The sequence below is a fragment of the Pezoporus occidentalis genome, unplaced genomic scaffold, assembly GCF_034315485.1.
Source record: "Pezoporus occidentalis ecotype Australia unplaced genomic scaffold, CSIRO_AGI_Poc_V1 ctg220, whole genome shotgun sequence".
In the NCBI taxonomy this organism is placed as follows: Eukaryota; Metazoa; Chordata; class Aves; order Psittaciformes; family Psittacidae; genus Pezoporus; species Pezoporus occidentalis.
In genome coordinates this window covers 1,421,125-1,437,833 of record NW_026914073.1, presented here as the reverse complement: position 1 = coordinate 1,437,833, position 16,709 = coordinate 1,421,125, and the positions used below count along the sequence as shown (strand labels likewise).

Sequence of the window (16,709 nt, the reverse complement as noted above, 5' to 3'; positions counted from 1 at the left end):
GTGAGTTCCAAAAGGCACCCGGGCTTTATGTCTGCAGAGCCAGTCTTGGGCTGTCTTCTCTGTAGGGAGCTGCTCCCCTGCCAAACTCTGCCCAGAGATGTTCAAAACCAAGTTACTCTGAAGAGCAGGCTGTCCCTTGCAGCAAGAACTAAAACCCAGTGGAGCTTTCCAAAAGCCCTGGCTCAGGCTTTATATCTGTCCTCTTCCTTCTACAGTGCCCCTAGGCTGGGCTTTTGCAGGTGAAGCTGAAGCAATGACTGCTCTTGCCATTGACTGGAAGCACACACCTTCAGGTAAGTTTATTTGTGTAGATGAGTTCTCCACGTTCCCTATTTCTGTTTGGTTCATGGATAGTACTCGGCCATTCCCATCCTCAAGGTACAAAGCTACATTCCTGAGTTAAGTTGCTTTGGGATCAAGCCAGTGAGCAGACACATTCCACATTTATCAGGCATCACCAAGGCATGATCCTTATTTCTTCCCACACACACCATGAACAGAAAGTGTCCCCATTCCTCTCCGTTTCGTCAATGTTCATTGTAGGTTAACCTCAGTGTAAACGATTTTGGGCATCTTTTACAGAGAAATATTACTGCTGCTTATCTAAGAATTGTGCTTCCCCACTTCAGCTTGAATAGGTTTATAAGGTTTGATCATCTAGGAACTGGTTTCCTCTAACAGTGTTTGTGCATCTGACATGATATCCACAGCCAAGTTTTACTTACATCCCTGGTTACTTGTATAAAGAACATCTGCATAAAGACCCTTTATCTCCAAGAAATTCAGAGGATGTAACCTGCCTTGTTAAACCATACCTATCCTGAAAAACTACCAATTTTGCCTGCACCCCAGCTCATGTGAAAACAGACATGTTTTGCTAGGGAGAAACAGAAAAATATCACTGTTCTCATGGGAGCAATTCTGATCCCAGTTTCAACAGCTGATGCTTGAGGTAATCCATCCCCTCCCATGGAAGTCACACCATGATCATGGCTCTTCTGTAAGGTTAACTGTCATTCAGCTTTGTTTTTAGAAGAGAGATATGGTCTTCCCATCAGCAGTACTGTCTCTCCAATGAGTGCATGGGATATTCCCCGGCTCTCAGGCAGCACAGTCCTACAGACTTCTCCAAAACAAAGGCTTATAAGCTGTTGGACTAAAATAGCACTTCAAAGCTGGCACTTATTCCAATGAAATGTTTGCAAGGAGCAATCACAGCTTTTGGGTTGCAAGGCAAAAGAATTAAAAGGGAAAGAAAAAATGCTCCTTTAGCTTCCTGTTATGGAAGCACATCATTCCCTGATCACCCCAGCTTCCCTTATCCTTCTCTGAACTTCCTCCAGTTTGAATTCATCGGTTTTGAACTGGTGATACATATGTGCATAAATATGAAAATAAATTATTTTTCCCTATAAATTATGGGGTTTACATCTAGGAAGATCTGAGTTTCTTAGGCAGCTGGCTGAAAGGGGAGATGAACACTTCTCTGCTAAAACCCAAGGACGTGCAAAGCACAAAACTTTCCTAGTACAGCAACATAATCCTTCTGATAATCAGAACAGCTACCCCTTTACAAGTGGAGATGCCCTGGGTGGACAGCGGCTCACAGACAAGCCTGTGCTCCCTCATTTCCAAAACCAAGATGGAGAAAAAGACCTGGTTCTGGCAGAGATCATTCCTCAGGAGCAAAGACAACCTCCTCTTCTGGGACTATCAGAGCAGTAAACGGATGCCCCTGTCTTAACACCAGGGTTCACAGTCTGCCCTGTGCCAGGAAGGGGAAATAGCAGGACAATTGCAAAAATAAACCCTTAGGAAAAAAATCTGTTCAGTCTGCTGAGCTCAAAGAGGTTTGGAAAAAATAATTTCATGCCAAAATATGAGTAGGGCACTAATCTCTGTGTTCATCAAATACAGCGAGAAACACCCTGGAAAGGAAAGTTTAGAGACTTTTCCTCTTCACAGTGTCTGCAGACCTGTTCCCTGACCAGAGATCACACCCAGGGCCTGGAGGCAAAGTGATAGAACACAAGACTCAGTTCAGTGGCTCCTGCTGCAAAGTCTGAGGAAGATGCACCCTAAGAGGCTGTAGGAAGCCAGCCCACTTCAAGGATAGCCCTCCTGCTGGACTTCCTCCAGGTGTTCACCTTTTCAGGGATTTCTGCTGAAAAGTGAGATTGTGCTGCAGAGAATGACTGCTCCTACCTTCACACCCGTTTATCTGGATGTCATATGCACCACACACAGAGAAATTATTAGCACTGACAAGAAAACCACTAAACCATGTCCCTAAGCACCACATCTACATGTCTTTTAAATACCTCCAGGGATGGTGACTCCACCACTTCCCTGGACAACCTGTTCCAGTGCTTCACAACCTGTTCAGTGAAGACTTTTTTTCCTAATATCCAATCTAAACCCACCCTTATGCAACTTGAGGCCATTTTCTCTTGTCCTACAACTTGTTATCTGGGAGAAGAGACTGACCCCCACCTCACTGCATTCCCTTTCAGGCAGCTGTAGAGAGTGATAAGGTCCCCCTTGAGCCTTCTCTTCTCCAGACTAAACCCCCCAGGTCCTTCAGCTGGTCCCCATCACACTTGTGCTCCAGACCCTCCACCAGCTCTTTTGCCTTTCTCTGGACCTGCTCCAGCACCTCAATGTCTCTCTTGTAGTGAGGGGCCCAGAACTTGATGCAGTTTGTGGAGTACATCAATGCCTTTCATCATCAAAAGGCTGCATTGGACCTTCACACTAACTTGCTTCTAGCATATTTTATAAACTGCTTGGGAGAGGGCAGTATGCACTGCTCACCCATGACTCTCGAAAAAGATCTTCATAGGAGAAACACCAAAGCACAACATCCCCAAGCCAGTTATGTGCCATGACACAGCATGTGCCCCCGTTCACTAGCACACAGTCCACACACTCATCAAGGTAGTATGAAATGCAGGAAAAGTAAATGGTTTCTTTGCTTGCCTGCTCTGCAGGTGTAAGACATGGTCCCAGACACAACCTCAAGGGCTCACACTTGTGTTATATTTACATTCCTTACTTTGTCACCAGTTAACAATGGCTTTACCAGACTGCACTCACCTCTCAGTTTCTTCTTTCCAAATTTTAATCCAAATAGAGACATCCCAAAACTTTATTTCAGTCCAAATCCATGGAACTTCTGCAAGAGAAAAGAGACAGCAATTCACGATGGGGGTTTCTATCCCACAGCATGACATGATGCCACACATACATGTAATTCTGCACCCATAAAATGGGAAAACCCAAATCCTAAGCACAGTGGCCAACAGCTGCAGTTTATCACATAGAGTGTTTTAAAATGCAAAACCATCTCGGGTTTGCAAGCTGCACTGCATCAGTGTGGGCTACCTTACCTGGGACATTTTGTTCATCTCCTGACATGGCACAAAGAAGGGGTCTGTGAAGAAGAGACTGAAAAAGACATTCTTATAACCTTGGTCTGATGTGATAAGGAGCAATACATGCATAGAGCTTGTCCTTAAGGTGCAAAGGAGCTGTGCGATTACCCAGGTCAAGATCAGCTTCCCTGAAGAGGAGGAAGCAGCAGGAAACACTGGTTTCCTGTACATCTGCCTGTGCTCAACATGTGCTGGCTCACACTGGTGTCCATCTGCTGGTCACTCTCTGTGCTTGGGGTGGACTAACCTCTATGGCTCTCAGTAAAATTTCTCCCTATCAGCTGCAAAATTCTGGTCCAGAAGCCTAAACCCAGGCACAGAAATGCATTTAAGGCACTCAGTATATCCTGATATGCAGAGGAATTGAGAACTAAACAAAATCACATCAAAACCTGTCGGTAATGGAACTTTCAGTTCCAAGCATCCAAGTTTATTTAAAGGATGTAATGGAGATGCTCATGCTGACAGCCTGTGAAGATCCACGGGCACAGTTCTAGCTGGCACTGCCTGGAATGCCTGGCTGACTGGGAGCCTGAATCAACAAGAATTCTGTACCAGTTACTTAACTGGTCAGTGGCGCCAAGCAGAGACATTTGAGGGAACAGTGATCTATCTGGAACAAGTTTTCTAGATGACAGAATGAAGATTTTGCACTTTATCCTATGCTGTCTGTGCAGAGCAGAGGTGTCTAAGGAGACGAGTGTAGCAAGCATATCACATTTTGGAAACACACAGATGTGAATACAGGTTATGCCACTGCCCAAACACAAACCTTATACAACATCACCAGACCATGCCTGGTGATGCTTGGGCTTCATGTCTTTTCAGAAAATGAAGTTAAACCTTAAGGAAAGCACCACAATCATTGCACAGGTCAAACATTTCTGCACAGATCTCTATTCCAGATGCTAACACAATGCTATATTTAGCTGCTGCAATTCAATGGGCCTGAGATAAGGCAAACAGCAGCAGGTAAGCTCCAGCCAGCCAGCTAAGTTCTACACACTGAGCCTAGTGCAGTGCTGCCTGCCACTGATTGTGATGTCTGGGAGCCCCTCTGTGCCCTGTGTTTGAAGGAGACCGTTATTCTATTCACTCATGTAGATCCAATTGTTTCTGCTCACCAGAAAAAATGCTTTGCCAACATCTCTCCCCAAAATGTCCTCTGCCCATGGAACTAAACCACTTAAGTTACAATATTCAATGTCACAACCTAAAGCTTTCTCAACCCTGCTGACCAACCTTGCTTTCCATCCCTAACTGACCTCAGCCTATAATTTTCAACATATTTCTACCATATTTTAGGATTACTATTATGTCTTACAAAACTCTCTTCACTAGGACTGAAGGCTCCCCATCAGATGGTGGAAGAGGTGAGACAACGCTACCTACATACCCAGAGATAAAGACCTCACATTTCCTAGAGCACCAGAAGCCACAGATCTGATAATCCCTGGCAGCACAAGGATGCACAATGCTGGCTGGTGTGATCATTGCACGGCAATCCTTCTAAACTCCAGATCTTGCTGTATTTTACAAACATTTTAGAAAAGCTATCTCCAGCTACCAAACCTCTCCCAGATGTGTACTCAAGTGACAAGGCATATAATTTCAGCAGAGGGAAAAAAAAGGATGTTTACATTTGTGAGGGAACAGGGAAGAGAGGGTTGTTGTAAGCCTTCTTTCAGCAGTAACAACATGAAAGAAACAATAGAGTTATGATCCTCATCTTGTAAACAAAAACCTGAAACTTCCTTCAGTTCTGACACGTCTTTTGCTAATTATTGTGATTCTTTAATCACTGGTTTCTGGTGTGACTGCAGTATGACAACAAGACTGCAACAATACGCTATTTTGGCACGGAGGGCATCTTTAATTCCTTCAGATTCTTAAGGGGTTTGATTAACATTGCATTCACTGAACATCTTCATTCAGCAGCAAATTTAAATTACCACCATGGCCAGCACAAATATGTACAGGCTCACTATTCCTACAAAGCCTTGTCTTTTAGGGCAGATATGGGTCATAAATTTGTCACATCCATTTGTACCAGTTACCTCTCCAGTACACCATCACACAGATTTAGCATAGCGCTTACTTAGTTAAAGCCTAGGAGTTATGAATCCTTCCCAAGCTGGCACGATACTTTATGCAAATCTCAGTTTTTAGCTTGCCCAAACCACAATGTCATATGAGAATGTGTCAGTATTCAATGGGCACACACACAGTGGCATTAAGCACTTGACACACCCCTATTGCACTGAGGTGTACCCTTTATTTTCATAATATTGCAAATATCTTCCTTTGCTGCTTTGTTATTGACTCACACACCTAATCCTCATACCCCTTCACCTAGCAAACTACTCTCATGGTGGCTATAGCTCCTGTGTGGGCCTGCCTGCTCACACCTCGTTTTTACCTTTACACCTCCATCTGTTTTCAGTCTGGGAGTTCATTGGCCATCAGCTACAAACATGAGAACAAACATAGACAAATGGTGGCCTTGTCCCTTTTGGTGGTCTGGTACTGCTCTCATTTCTGCTGGTTATCACGATTTTTACAGACAGATGTGGTCTCTTGGCTGGCCTCAGCTCTGCCTGTCTTCCAGTCCCAGGTCTTTTCCTTGGGATATTCTGGACTCTCCATCCTACCTGCAGGATCAAACAACTTTGCACCTGTATCTATCAATCTCCACCAGAGTATTTTTTTGTTCCCCAGATTCCACTTGCAATCAAAATTAATGTCCTGGATCAGATTTCTTTACGAATCTCTCTATTTTTTAAACGTAATATTTAGTTTCAGTCCCAAAATTATAACAAAGGGTCTTCAGCCCAATATCACTCACATACATTGCTACGGTTTTAATTTCCCTTTGCACTTTCTGGAATAAAATGACCTCTTTCACGTTTCATTTCCACATGTCATGAAGTACTTCTCAAATTTTGGTAAGATGCCTTCAAAGCCTCCTATTCCTGAAAACCCATCAAGCACACAAAAACTTTCTATAGTCAGAAAAAAAGACAATTTCCTGTTTGCCTTCATTTTCCCTGGCACCAGCTATTTTCAGAGGCAAAGTGAAGCACTGCTTCCATCTCCTCAAGTTGCCTTCCACAGTCTGTGACAGTCCCTCTGAACATTTTTGTTGTTCCATTTTCCACTCAATTATTTTATGGTTGTTTTGTTTTTTTAATTTTTATTTCTGTTTGAATAATTACACAGGTCCCACTTTACAGGACACATTACTCCCCCATGTTTTCAGAGCCTATAGCAAAAATTATTTAAAGTTCAAATTCACAGTTCCTCATTTATGAGGATTTGGAGTATAAGCTAAGAATAAATTATCCCTTCTCACTATAGAAGGCTTTTCTATCTACAGATTGTCTAGCTATGGCTTACACTTCTGCAAAGACAATCCACTTCCTTTATGGCTACTGACAGTTTAATCATGGGCTCTAAGCAATTTAATAACCACAGCAAGAAGCTAATTTGACAGATCTTGAATAGGGAAGGGGTGCTTTCTTGTAAACCAAATTCAGCCTTATTTAAGACAGACAAGAGCCGGATTAGGCTTGATAACACAAGTGCAAAAAGCTTCTCCTGCATGAGGGGCAGGTAGCAATGAGCTACAGCACATGGAATTTGCAAGGGCTACAGTCTAATCCAAAACCATGGCTTGCTAAGGGCTTCACTGCAGACTGGATATGGAAGGAAGCATTTCCCACCACCACAGTGGTGAGAGTCAAAATGAGAAAAAACATAGCACAACTCAGACGAACAGAGAGCAGATGTTACAGATGGAAAACATGGTTAGTTTCTTGGCCTCTCTTCTCTGGACAAAGCTACACAGCACATCAGATACAATGATAGATATGAATCAGAAAATACTTGATGCCTCTGCTCCCATCACCTTGTTCCCAGGCTCTGTGAAATGATCTGTGTTGAACACAATCATTTTTGGAAGGGTTATTTTAATCTGGATCATAGGGTGTAGCTCAGTACAGACCAAAATTCCTGCCCAAGCAGTGGTAACTGCAGATCTGAGGAGTCAGGAAATTGTGCTGAATACTAGAAGGAAGCACCAAAGGACCAGAAGAATTAGGCAGTAAACCAAGATTTATCCAATCAATTTTGCCACCACACATAGTGTGGTATGCATACACCCTAAAAAGCTTAAATAGCCGTGCCCAGGTAAATAAGCCAGAATGCATACCTTACATCCAGTCACCAGCTCTCCCAGTCAGGTCTGGTTTTGCACATGAGCAAGATTCAAAGTTAAATTTTTTTTTCTGCTGTTTTTTTATCTATGTTTAGACGATGTAACAATCACAAACACTGAACAGTCACAGGCTGAAGTGCTAGACTCAGTATACGATAAAGTAGTTCCCAAGCATTGGGCATTGTGACAGCAAGGTTCAAGGCTGCTTGTGATGAGTGCCCTTGGTGGAGTAATACTGTTAAATACCATGAGCTGAAACAAATCTAAGTTCCTAAGTTTTGAAAACCGGTTGCTTTAAAATGGATTTGCAGGCAAAACTGGAAAGCATCCATGGTTTAAAATACACTAGGTCCTCAACCCCCTGTTTTCTCTGTGCCTTCACTGCACACTTGCTGAGGGGGTGCAGGTGAGGCACTAAAGAAAGAAGCATTTACTACAGGTACCGCAGAGAGGAACATCACAGTTTGGAGCAATGTTTGCTAATGCTCTGGCCAGAGACATGTGAAGTCCTAGCACACCTGGCGTAGACTGACCTTGTAATGCTGTTTACTAAGAAGCAGAAAAACAACTGTTAACAGCTGAACCCAGGACAGTATCACAAAGGCATGTTTGCAAAGGGACCCCTTTAAACTTCTGCTGTATTAACTGTTTCATTCAAAATGTCCAAATTTTGAATCCAAAGTGCACAATGTATTTGCTTTCCCTTATTGAAAGCAAACACAAAATTTCAGCCATTAGAAATAATTAGTACTAATCATATTTTAACTGTGAGACGCATTAGCATTTGTATTTCTCCAGCCCTTTTAACATCCTGCTTGAATACCTCAAGAGCAAAACAGGGAATACCACGTGTTGCACCACTCACACACAGCTCTACAAGTGGGGAAACACAGCAAGCTGCAGGATGGACAAGCAAAATGTGAGATTTTAATCCCAGAATAACACTCCTTCAGGGCTGAAATCACATTTGCCATAATTCAACCTGGTGTAAATTTAGGAGGCTATAAATGGTCATTCTTGGCATCAGGGTTTACAGGGAGCAGTGACTGGTTTAAATCTACTAGCGTGAAGAATTTTAATGTAACCCTGAAACCTCCCCAGCTCTTTAAACACCTGAAGAGGTATCCTGGGTGAGGTGAGCAAGCCCTCCAGCTATTTTTTGGTGCTATTCAAAGCTATACGCACACAAACCCACGAAACTATGTGCTCCTACCCCTGCACTGAAATGTGCCAATGCAATTAGCTGTAATTGCTGGGAAACAGACTTCAGCCTGTTATCTGCCACGTTTTAAAGCAACGATCCAATATCCGCCATCTGTCTTCATTAAAACGCTCTTTAAGCTGACACCAGAACGGCAGTCAAACATTTGCATCCAGCAAAAGTTAGTTGTGACGCTCAGGTTACCGATGAGCCGCCGAGGCAGAGCTGGTTTCTGCATTCTGCTCCCCCCCCGAAACAATGCAAACAATAGCAGCCTCCCCGAGCTGCTGCTGCTGCTGCTGCTGCTTGGGATCATGCACAGCTCGCTTCACTCCACCCAGAAGCCGACCGGATCGCCCGGAGAAAAAGCTCAACCCCAAGCGCTTTGGTTGAGCTTTGCAAAACTCTTGAAAAAGAAAGAGAAAACCTCCAAAAAAAAAGGGCAAGTTTTCTGCACCCAGAAAACTGACGGGGAAAACAAACAAGTGGAAGGAAAGCGTTTAAATCTTACCCTTGAAGGCTTAGAAAAGTCACAGCAACAGAGTTGCTGCCTTCCATAGCACTCTGGTACACTCCTCTCTTCTCATTTTTACATGCAGCTTTATCCCCTCCCAAGACCAACAGCTTCACTCGTAGTCGCTGCGCCGGGACATTCACCTAAGGAAGCCAAGCTCCTTTGCGCTGTAGGAAGGGCATCCCGTGCTTGTCTCTGAGCCTCTTAAAGATCCAGGACTGACCTGCTCTGCCATGCAATGTCCTGGTAACTAAACTTACTGCAACTTCCCCACTTCTTTAGTCACTGTGTGGCTCCTTGCCAAATTCTTCACTTTTTTTTTTTTCCTCAGTTTAATTCTGTTTCCCGTAGATAGAGAGAGTGCAGTAGATCCCTTAAAAATAAAATGTTTTCAGCCCAACACGCTGTGACAGAGTAAAACAGCAAAGCAGAGCACCTGGGCTCAGGGCACCCCAATTAATTCCAGAGGCAACTGCTGCTTGCCTTACCTACCTCCTGCCGATGCGGAAGCTTTCAGAAGGAAACCAAGCGAGTAAAAGACTCCAACATATCAAATTGCTTTAAAAAAGGATGAACTTGGTGAGGGATCCATTTCCCAGGAGAAGCCCCTCTCTCTGAGTCTGTAATGCTGGAGTCAGCCAGGACTCCTTAAACCCAGAGGCACTGTCCTAGGAGCTGATCCCAAGGCTCCACCTCACCCACTTTCCAATAGTTGAGAGTAGCAAAAAGTCTGCAGAGAAAAAGCAGAATTGCGTAACTCAACCACAGAGCTTCCTTCGGCCAGCTGGAGGATTGCTTCGGAGCCGAAACGTCAGGGCTTGCTCATCCCTGAGAGCGTGACCTCCCCTTGCCCGCAGGGACACACAACTGGCCTCACGGATGTCAAGGGGACCCCCTCACCAAAACCCCTCAGCACCTTCAGGAGCCTCCAAACCTTCCCACTCCTTCTCCCACCTTGAATGAACCAAACATTCATTTTGCTCCAAATAGTTGGACCCTTCAAAACACAGTGCCAGTCCCCTGGCATTTTACCTACCTACCTATACTACAAGACTAACTGGGCTAACTACGAGCTTAATCCATCTACTTCCCTATACCTGTGAACTGCAGTTGTTGTAAGATCAGCATATTCTTTCCTAAGTTGTGTTGACAGTGATGCCTGCCAGAAACATGCCAATTTGTTTCAGGCAGCAAGATAAATTTTAAGATAAAAGATTTCTGTATGTATTTATAATTGGGTTTTTTTTTTCCTTCATCTTCTGTATTTCCCCACTGCTTTTATGTGCACTCTTGGAATTAATTTCAAACCTACCCACAAACCCTTGAACGCATTAATCAGCAGAGTAATTATAGTAGCATGAGAATCAAGGTTTTGCCAAAGAGTGTTTCCTAGAAGGTGACATTTTCTGTCAAGAGAAAAGCTATGGAGGACCCTGGATGCTGCAATGGCAGTACTCCAGTTGTCACAAAGGTTGAAATGCAAAGTGGCAATGAGGAGGATTCCATAGCACCACAAGCAATTTCTGAAGGAACAAGAGCCCATGTCCCTTTGCTATGACTGCAGGGTTATTCTTCCAGGCTACACCTATTTGAGACAACATTTATTAAATTGGCTTCCTAATTCCAACACATCCATACAACAGCCAACATGGGACAAGACATGTAGGACTAACCTCCTCATGACCCAGGTCATTTTCAGATGGTTTTGAACTGAAAAGCATCTACCTTGATAATGAATTTCCCCTGTGCTAGTAATTTCTCATGTTCTAACCACCAACACCTCATTTCAACAGCAGCAGCCACGTATACCATGTTTTTTCTTGCAATCAGAAGTACAAGGATTGGGATTAATTTGGGTCCTTCTACATATTTGGAGAACCTCTCGTTCTTCCTTCATTCTTGAGTTTCGCCGTTCTTAGACCTTTCTTCTGCCTTTCCCCCCCATTTCACTATATTAGTTGATGATTCATTCCTCACTACTCCCACTGTCTTTGCTGCTGTTTGTACTTGCTTGTTGCCACCTTGACCTTGGCGACAGTCATTTCCGCCTTCCTCGAATTAAGTTCATCTCCTTCCTTTTGACATGAGAGTGGACCCAACCATAAAGTCATCTGGCCTTGGGGCCTGTCTAGACTTTAAAATAGTTAACAGTTGGGTAGGCTGTTTTGCTAATGATTTTTCTTGGCACTGAAATACACCTCACGTACATTGGCAATTACTTTTTCCCTCAGCTATGCTTTCCCTATGGACTTCAGAGAACTTGCTTGTGTAGGGAAGATCAGCACATGTAGGAGCACTCAGAAGAGCAGGAGTGACTCAGTGTTATGAACAGAGCCCTGAGGTCTCTTGTCCTTGCCTTACACTTTGTTCCCTGGGTAGCATCTTCTCAAGAAGCACACCATTTGCATCCTCCTTTGCAAGTTTCTGAATACATCAGGGAGGGCTGCAGCCTGTGATGTTGTCTAAATTTCACTGCCTGCAGAAGAGGTGTACATGTATGCTGGGTGTCCAAGCTCTCACTGCAGCCAGCGTGACTTGGGAAAAGATTCAGCTGGTCAGCTGCAGCAAGGCAGCAGTGAGTTTGCAGTGACCCACAGTTCTGGGAAGAAGTTCAGTCTGTTGTCTTTCCAGTAAACAAGCTGTTTTCTTGGCCAGGCTGCGACTTCCATACCATGCTGCTTCACCTTTGATCCCTCCACTTCCCCAACTAGTTACAGAGGCCTGGCTTAAAGCGGGATGGATTTAAATTCATGTCATTAAGACCTTATCTTAGGACTGTGTCTGGGAGAATGACTTCCAGTCATTCAGCCTGTGCTGTAATTCAGCTATGATCAAGATACAGCCCTGAAGACTTACTGACGTGGATGTTTAAGGGATGCCCTCAGTGCATCCTCTGGACCAGATACGCTCTCCCTCCAAACAGCAAAACTGAGAGAGAAGAGGACCCTCTCTGGAGCGCATGGGACCCAAATATGCCTGGTGACCTAGTAAGGCTTTGAATGGCTTAATATGCCCCTGGGTAACTGGAGAGGGTAACTAGAGGTTAGGAAAGAAGTGGGAGAGAAATATACTCTGCAGCATTCCACAGCGCAGAATGCAAATAAATATCAGTCCTTGTGAGAAGCCCTCCCTATGTCAGTGCTATTTTTAAATTACTGTCAACATAGATGCTTTCCCAACTACCTTATCTAGCTCAAAAGGAGCACTGACGATCTTTGCTTTCCCTTACTGTCTTGTAACTGCAGCCTGCTACTCCTGGACTACAAGGTTTGAAGCTTGATCTGCTCTACCATGGCTGGTACCTCTGACTGCAAAGAACTGATTGTGTCTGATCAAGCCAAGCTGGGCTCCCCCCCACAGCAAGGTGCAGTGTTCAAGGATCATTTCCACCCAGCAACACAAGTGCATTGGAGTGGACTCCCATGGGAGTCACTACTTCAGAAAAGCCTTTCTCCATGGTGTCACAGGTTTTCCTCACAAACCCCCAAGCATCAGTGTTAGATGACCGAATCTCCTCCCACAGCCTATGCTTTACTTATCCCAACTTTTCTCCCATTTCATAACTAATCCTGGCCAACAAGTTGCTCCTTGTGTAGGTGAAGGATAAGGAACATGCTTCACTTTGGGGACCACTGACGTATCTGTTGTTATGAGCACCTGCAACGGTTACAAGGGGTCAGATGGGCATCTTGTCCAAACTGTCCTTGCTATGAGAGACTTCCTGCATCCTCTTGTTGTTGAAAGTCAGGGTAGGGTGGATAAGAAATGCAGGACTGAAAGGAATGAACTGGGACATTGATGTTCACCCCTTGAATATCAGAGATCTGTTTTAAAAATATAGCATAGGAGGAACATCCAATCTGCAAATTGCCATAGTCCAGGAAACACCAGCACAATCATAAAGTGAATATCAAAAGACCAAAGGTCCCAAAACACACTGTATTACAGGTGAGGGAAGATGAGGTGTATGAGCAGTGTCCTTGATCCCTGCAGAGGATGTGGCAGGTGAAACTGTCCAGCTGGCAGCAGAAAGCACACTGGAGTGGTGCAGAGGAAGGGAAAAAGAAATCCTGTATGTTTCTGTTACCATGGCCAGACTGTGGGAGGAAAACAAAATGGACACAGGAAGGCAGTGTCATGAAGTGACCAGTTGCTCTAGGGCTGTCCTTGCCTGTTGGGAGCTCCTCAGCCACATTCATTTAACTGCATCTCCAAGGGACTGATCCAAAGTTTGAAGGGATGCTCTGGATTCCTATCCATGTGCACCCATCTTCCTGGGTGTGATCTGAAACGAAGTGTGCAGGTTTAGCAGTTCATTCAAAAATATCCCCATACCTTGCCGGTTACTCCAGCAGCTGGGAGCTGGCTGTAGGGTACATGCCGAACGGAAACAGTCAGAACGTAGTTTCAGTGGGTGTGTGCAGAATAACATGACTCATACTGATCAGGATTCAGTGGAGTGCCACTTACCTGCAGCAGGGAATGAAAGCTGTGTGGCTACAAATCCCCTTTCTCTATCTGAGCCCCTTGCCCCATACTCCAGACCCTTAACAAACAATGAGCAGCTGGGGAAAACCATAAATCCACAAACAGGCAGCCTCTTGCCTGTAAAAAGAAAGCAGCAGCATCTTCCTAGCACCAACACCTGCAAAGGTGATACCTCATGATGATTTAAACAGAAATTAAGATGTCTCTCATTGTCCCCTGTGCAGCCCATAGGAGATGGAGCAGAAATGAAAACGTTTTGGTCCAAGTGCTTTCATCTGCGTTCATCTGCTCAGATTGCACTGAAGAGGAGATAAAGCTGAGCTCAATTCTGCAGGGAACAAGGCCCAAGATTGTGTCATCTCTGAGGTTCAGTTCCCACCAGATTTGGGATCATGTGTTTACAAACTCCCTTCTGGCCAAAAATTTCACTGCTGTAGTAGGGAAGGGACTGTTGCAAGTGGGAAAGTCTCCCAAGCACCTGAAATGTTTGCTGTGACTCCATGAGGAATTGGGTGATTTGATGGGCACAGAAGTCAGTGGGACCTGATGAAGATCCACCTGTTTCAGGATCATACTCTTGAACTATAAATCTGAGTCTCTTCTTTTGCCTGTGACACTGCACATGCCTGACTGCAAGGGGAAAGCACAGGGATTAATCAGCTGCTGCACCAAACCCCAGATGTGTGCACACTGCTTTTAGCACATATTTCCTAATCATCATCAGTGAACAAAGTGGAATCTCAGGGGGGATGCTTCGAAGGGCTCGTTAAGAGATAATCATGCCTAGATGAATAGAAAAATCAATAGCTGAGGGCAAAGCAACAGCCCAGCTTGTTAGAGCCTCCAACTAAACTGCCCTTTGTAATATGGGTATTACACAAGACCTCCTGCTGTTATTTGCAAGGCAGTAGCTGCCACAAATACATATGCTGTATCTGGTGACACTTCAAACACTGTCACATGCACGCTCCTCAGTACACATCAAAAAAAACATCTCATACCACTGAGGAATTAGGATGCCCCTCAGTGGGACCCCGTGATTAAACACACAGAGGAAATCCAACCCATGCAGAGCCAACAAAAGGCTTTGGCATTTTACAGAGTCTTCCCACGAGCTGTGCATATGGGAAAAACGGGCTGCACTCGTGGGAGAAACTGTACTTCTGGCACAGTGTAACATCACCAGAAGGGCTGCATAATGTCTATACAATGTTTAAGCTCCTATAGTCTCCCAGAGATGCTCTAGTCCTGGTTAGTCTCTGTAAACATCATTGCCATGTGCTAAGAGAGCTCCACATGCAAAGTAGAGCTGGACTGCAATGGATTTGCCATTCAGTTTTCCAGATGGCAGTCATAGGGGACACTGAGGAGCAGCATTCACCAAGCTCATCAGACTGTTTCCTACTGCTGCAATGCAGCCCTGTCCCCATTGTCGCTTCCACAGCTTTCTACACAAAGCATGTGTAGTGAGGATGGGAGATCCCTGGATCTGTGGGGAGCAGATTGCTTCTGCATTCCCTACAGCATCACAGAAGAGATCTGAGATTTATTTATTTATAATAAATGATTTGCATTGCATACTGCTTTGACAGTTAATTATCCTTTACATGAAAAAAACCAAACAGTGGCATTCTGAAAGGATTCCTTTAAATATCATGTCACATCCACTATGCCCATAAACACTTTAGCCATAATACCAAATTAAATACACCTTGTGCATGTATATTAATACTGTCTGTTTTCCAGGTTACAATCATATCTATCCTGTCAGGAAAAATATGGAGGCAAGCTGCTGCCTTTCATAAAATTCTCTCTAGTTTCAATTATATTTTGTAAACTTTATAGCAGTATTTTCTGCATTAGGTCCTTATTATATTATTACAGCTTTTGCTGGCTAAATGATGATAAGATGGCCTGCTTCAGGGAGGTCAGAAGGAGCTCAGTGGTAATAGACTGCTGTTTGTTTTAGGGATGTGCAGCAGCAGCACCAACATTCTATAGGGGCATGGTTCCGAAACAGGACAGGAGCATATTATTCTAGCGCTGATACCTGGGACCTTTAAAAATCAAAGGGATACATGGAAATGGAGGCAGGTATTTAAATTAAGTACCCTATTCCCATCATTACCATTTGTCCTAGCATGTTTGGTTTTCATGTGCTGCTTGCAGGGTAAAATTAGCTGTGGGCCCCGTAAGAGGGAATGTTTGCTGTTTCAAGGTTTTACTGCTCTATCTCCAGAAGGCAGTGACACACAGCCTGAAACTAGGAATGTGCTAATGAAGGCAGACAGTAGAAAACTTACTCAAAGACACTAACAGACTAAAGGGAATTCAGTCAGTTTTCAGCAGTACTTTGTGGCACCAAACGCCTAGTCATGAGAAATAAAGAAAGGAGAAAGGAGTTTTCTTAACAAAGAAGTGAAAAACCCCCACAAAACCAACGGCCCTCTATCTTGCTGTGGCACAGAAAGAAAAGTTCAACCTTTTTTTGGTGCCTCCTCTCCCCAAGAAGATAGATAGACAGGGTCTAAAATTATAAAAGGAGACATGAATAATGAAAAAATAATAGGAGATGTGAAAGCTAAATGAGGCTTAGTACAGCCAATAAGAAACTGTACTCATAAGCACGATCTTCAGGGTGCGCTTTATTTTGGTTTCCTTTTTGTTCCATGCTCCATTATTTCCAGATCTGCATTTTAAACTTTCCTATTGCCTTGAATCTTGGCAAGCAACAAAGCACTTTTCATCCAAGATGTGTCACATCTCAAAAGGAGAAGTCTTTGGTGCTTCACCTATCACCCATCTCCACATTAGGCTATCCTTAGGCATACTGCTGCCCATGTAACTGCTTAGGCT

General features: G+C 44.1%; 1 protein-coding gene across 5 annotated transcripts in view; it reads right to left on the bottom strand.

Annotated features, from left to right (window-relative positions):
- LOC134164551 (phospholipid-transporting ATPase FetA-like) overlaps window positions 1-16,709 on the bottom strand; it is an 83,415-nt gene that overhangs the window by 62,012 nt on the left and 4,694 nt on the right. The window contains exons 1-2 of one of the 5 annotated variants that reach the window (XM_062620434.1): window positions 9,854-10,093; window positions 3,097-3,175 (exon numbers count right to left, since the gene is read on the bottom strand). In XM_062620434.1, the coding sequence (XP_062476418.1) occupies window positions 3,097-3,139 (43 nt within the window). In that variant the 5' untranslated portion in view covers window positions 3,140-3,175; window positions 9,854-10,093. Of the gene's footprint in view, window positions 1-3,096; window positions 3,176-7,644; window positions 7,714-9,362; window positions 9,658-9,853; window positions 10,094-16,709 lie in introns of those variants that run through there. The other 4 variants (XM_062620431.1, XM_062620432.1, XM_062620435.1 and 1 more) reach the window with 4 other exon arrangements.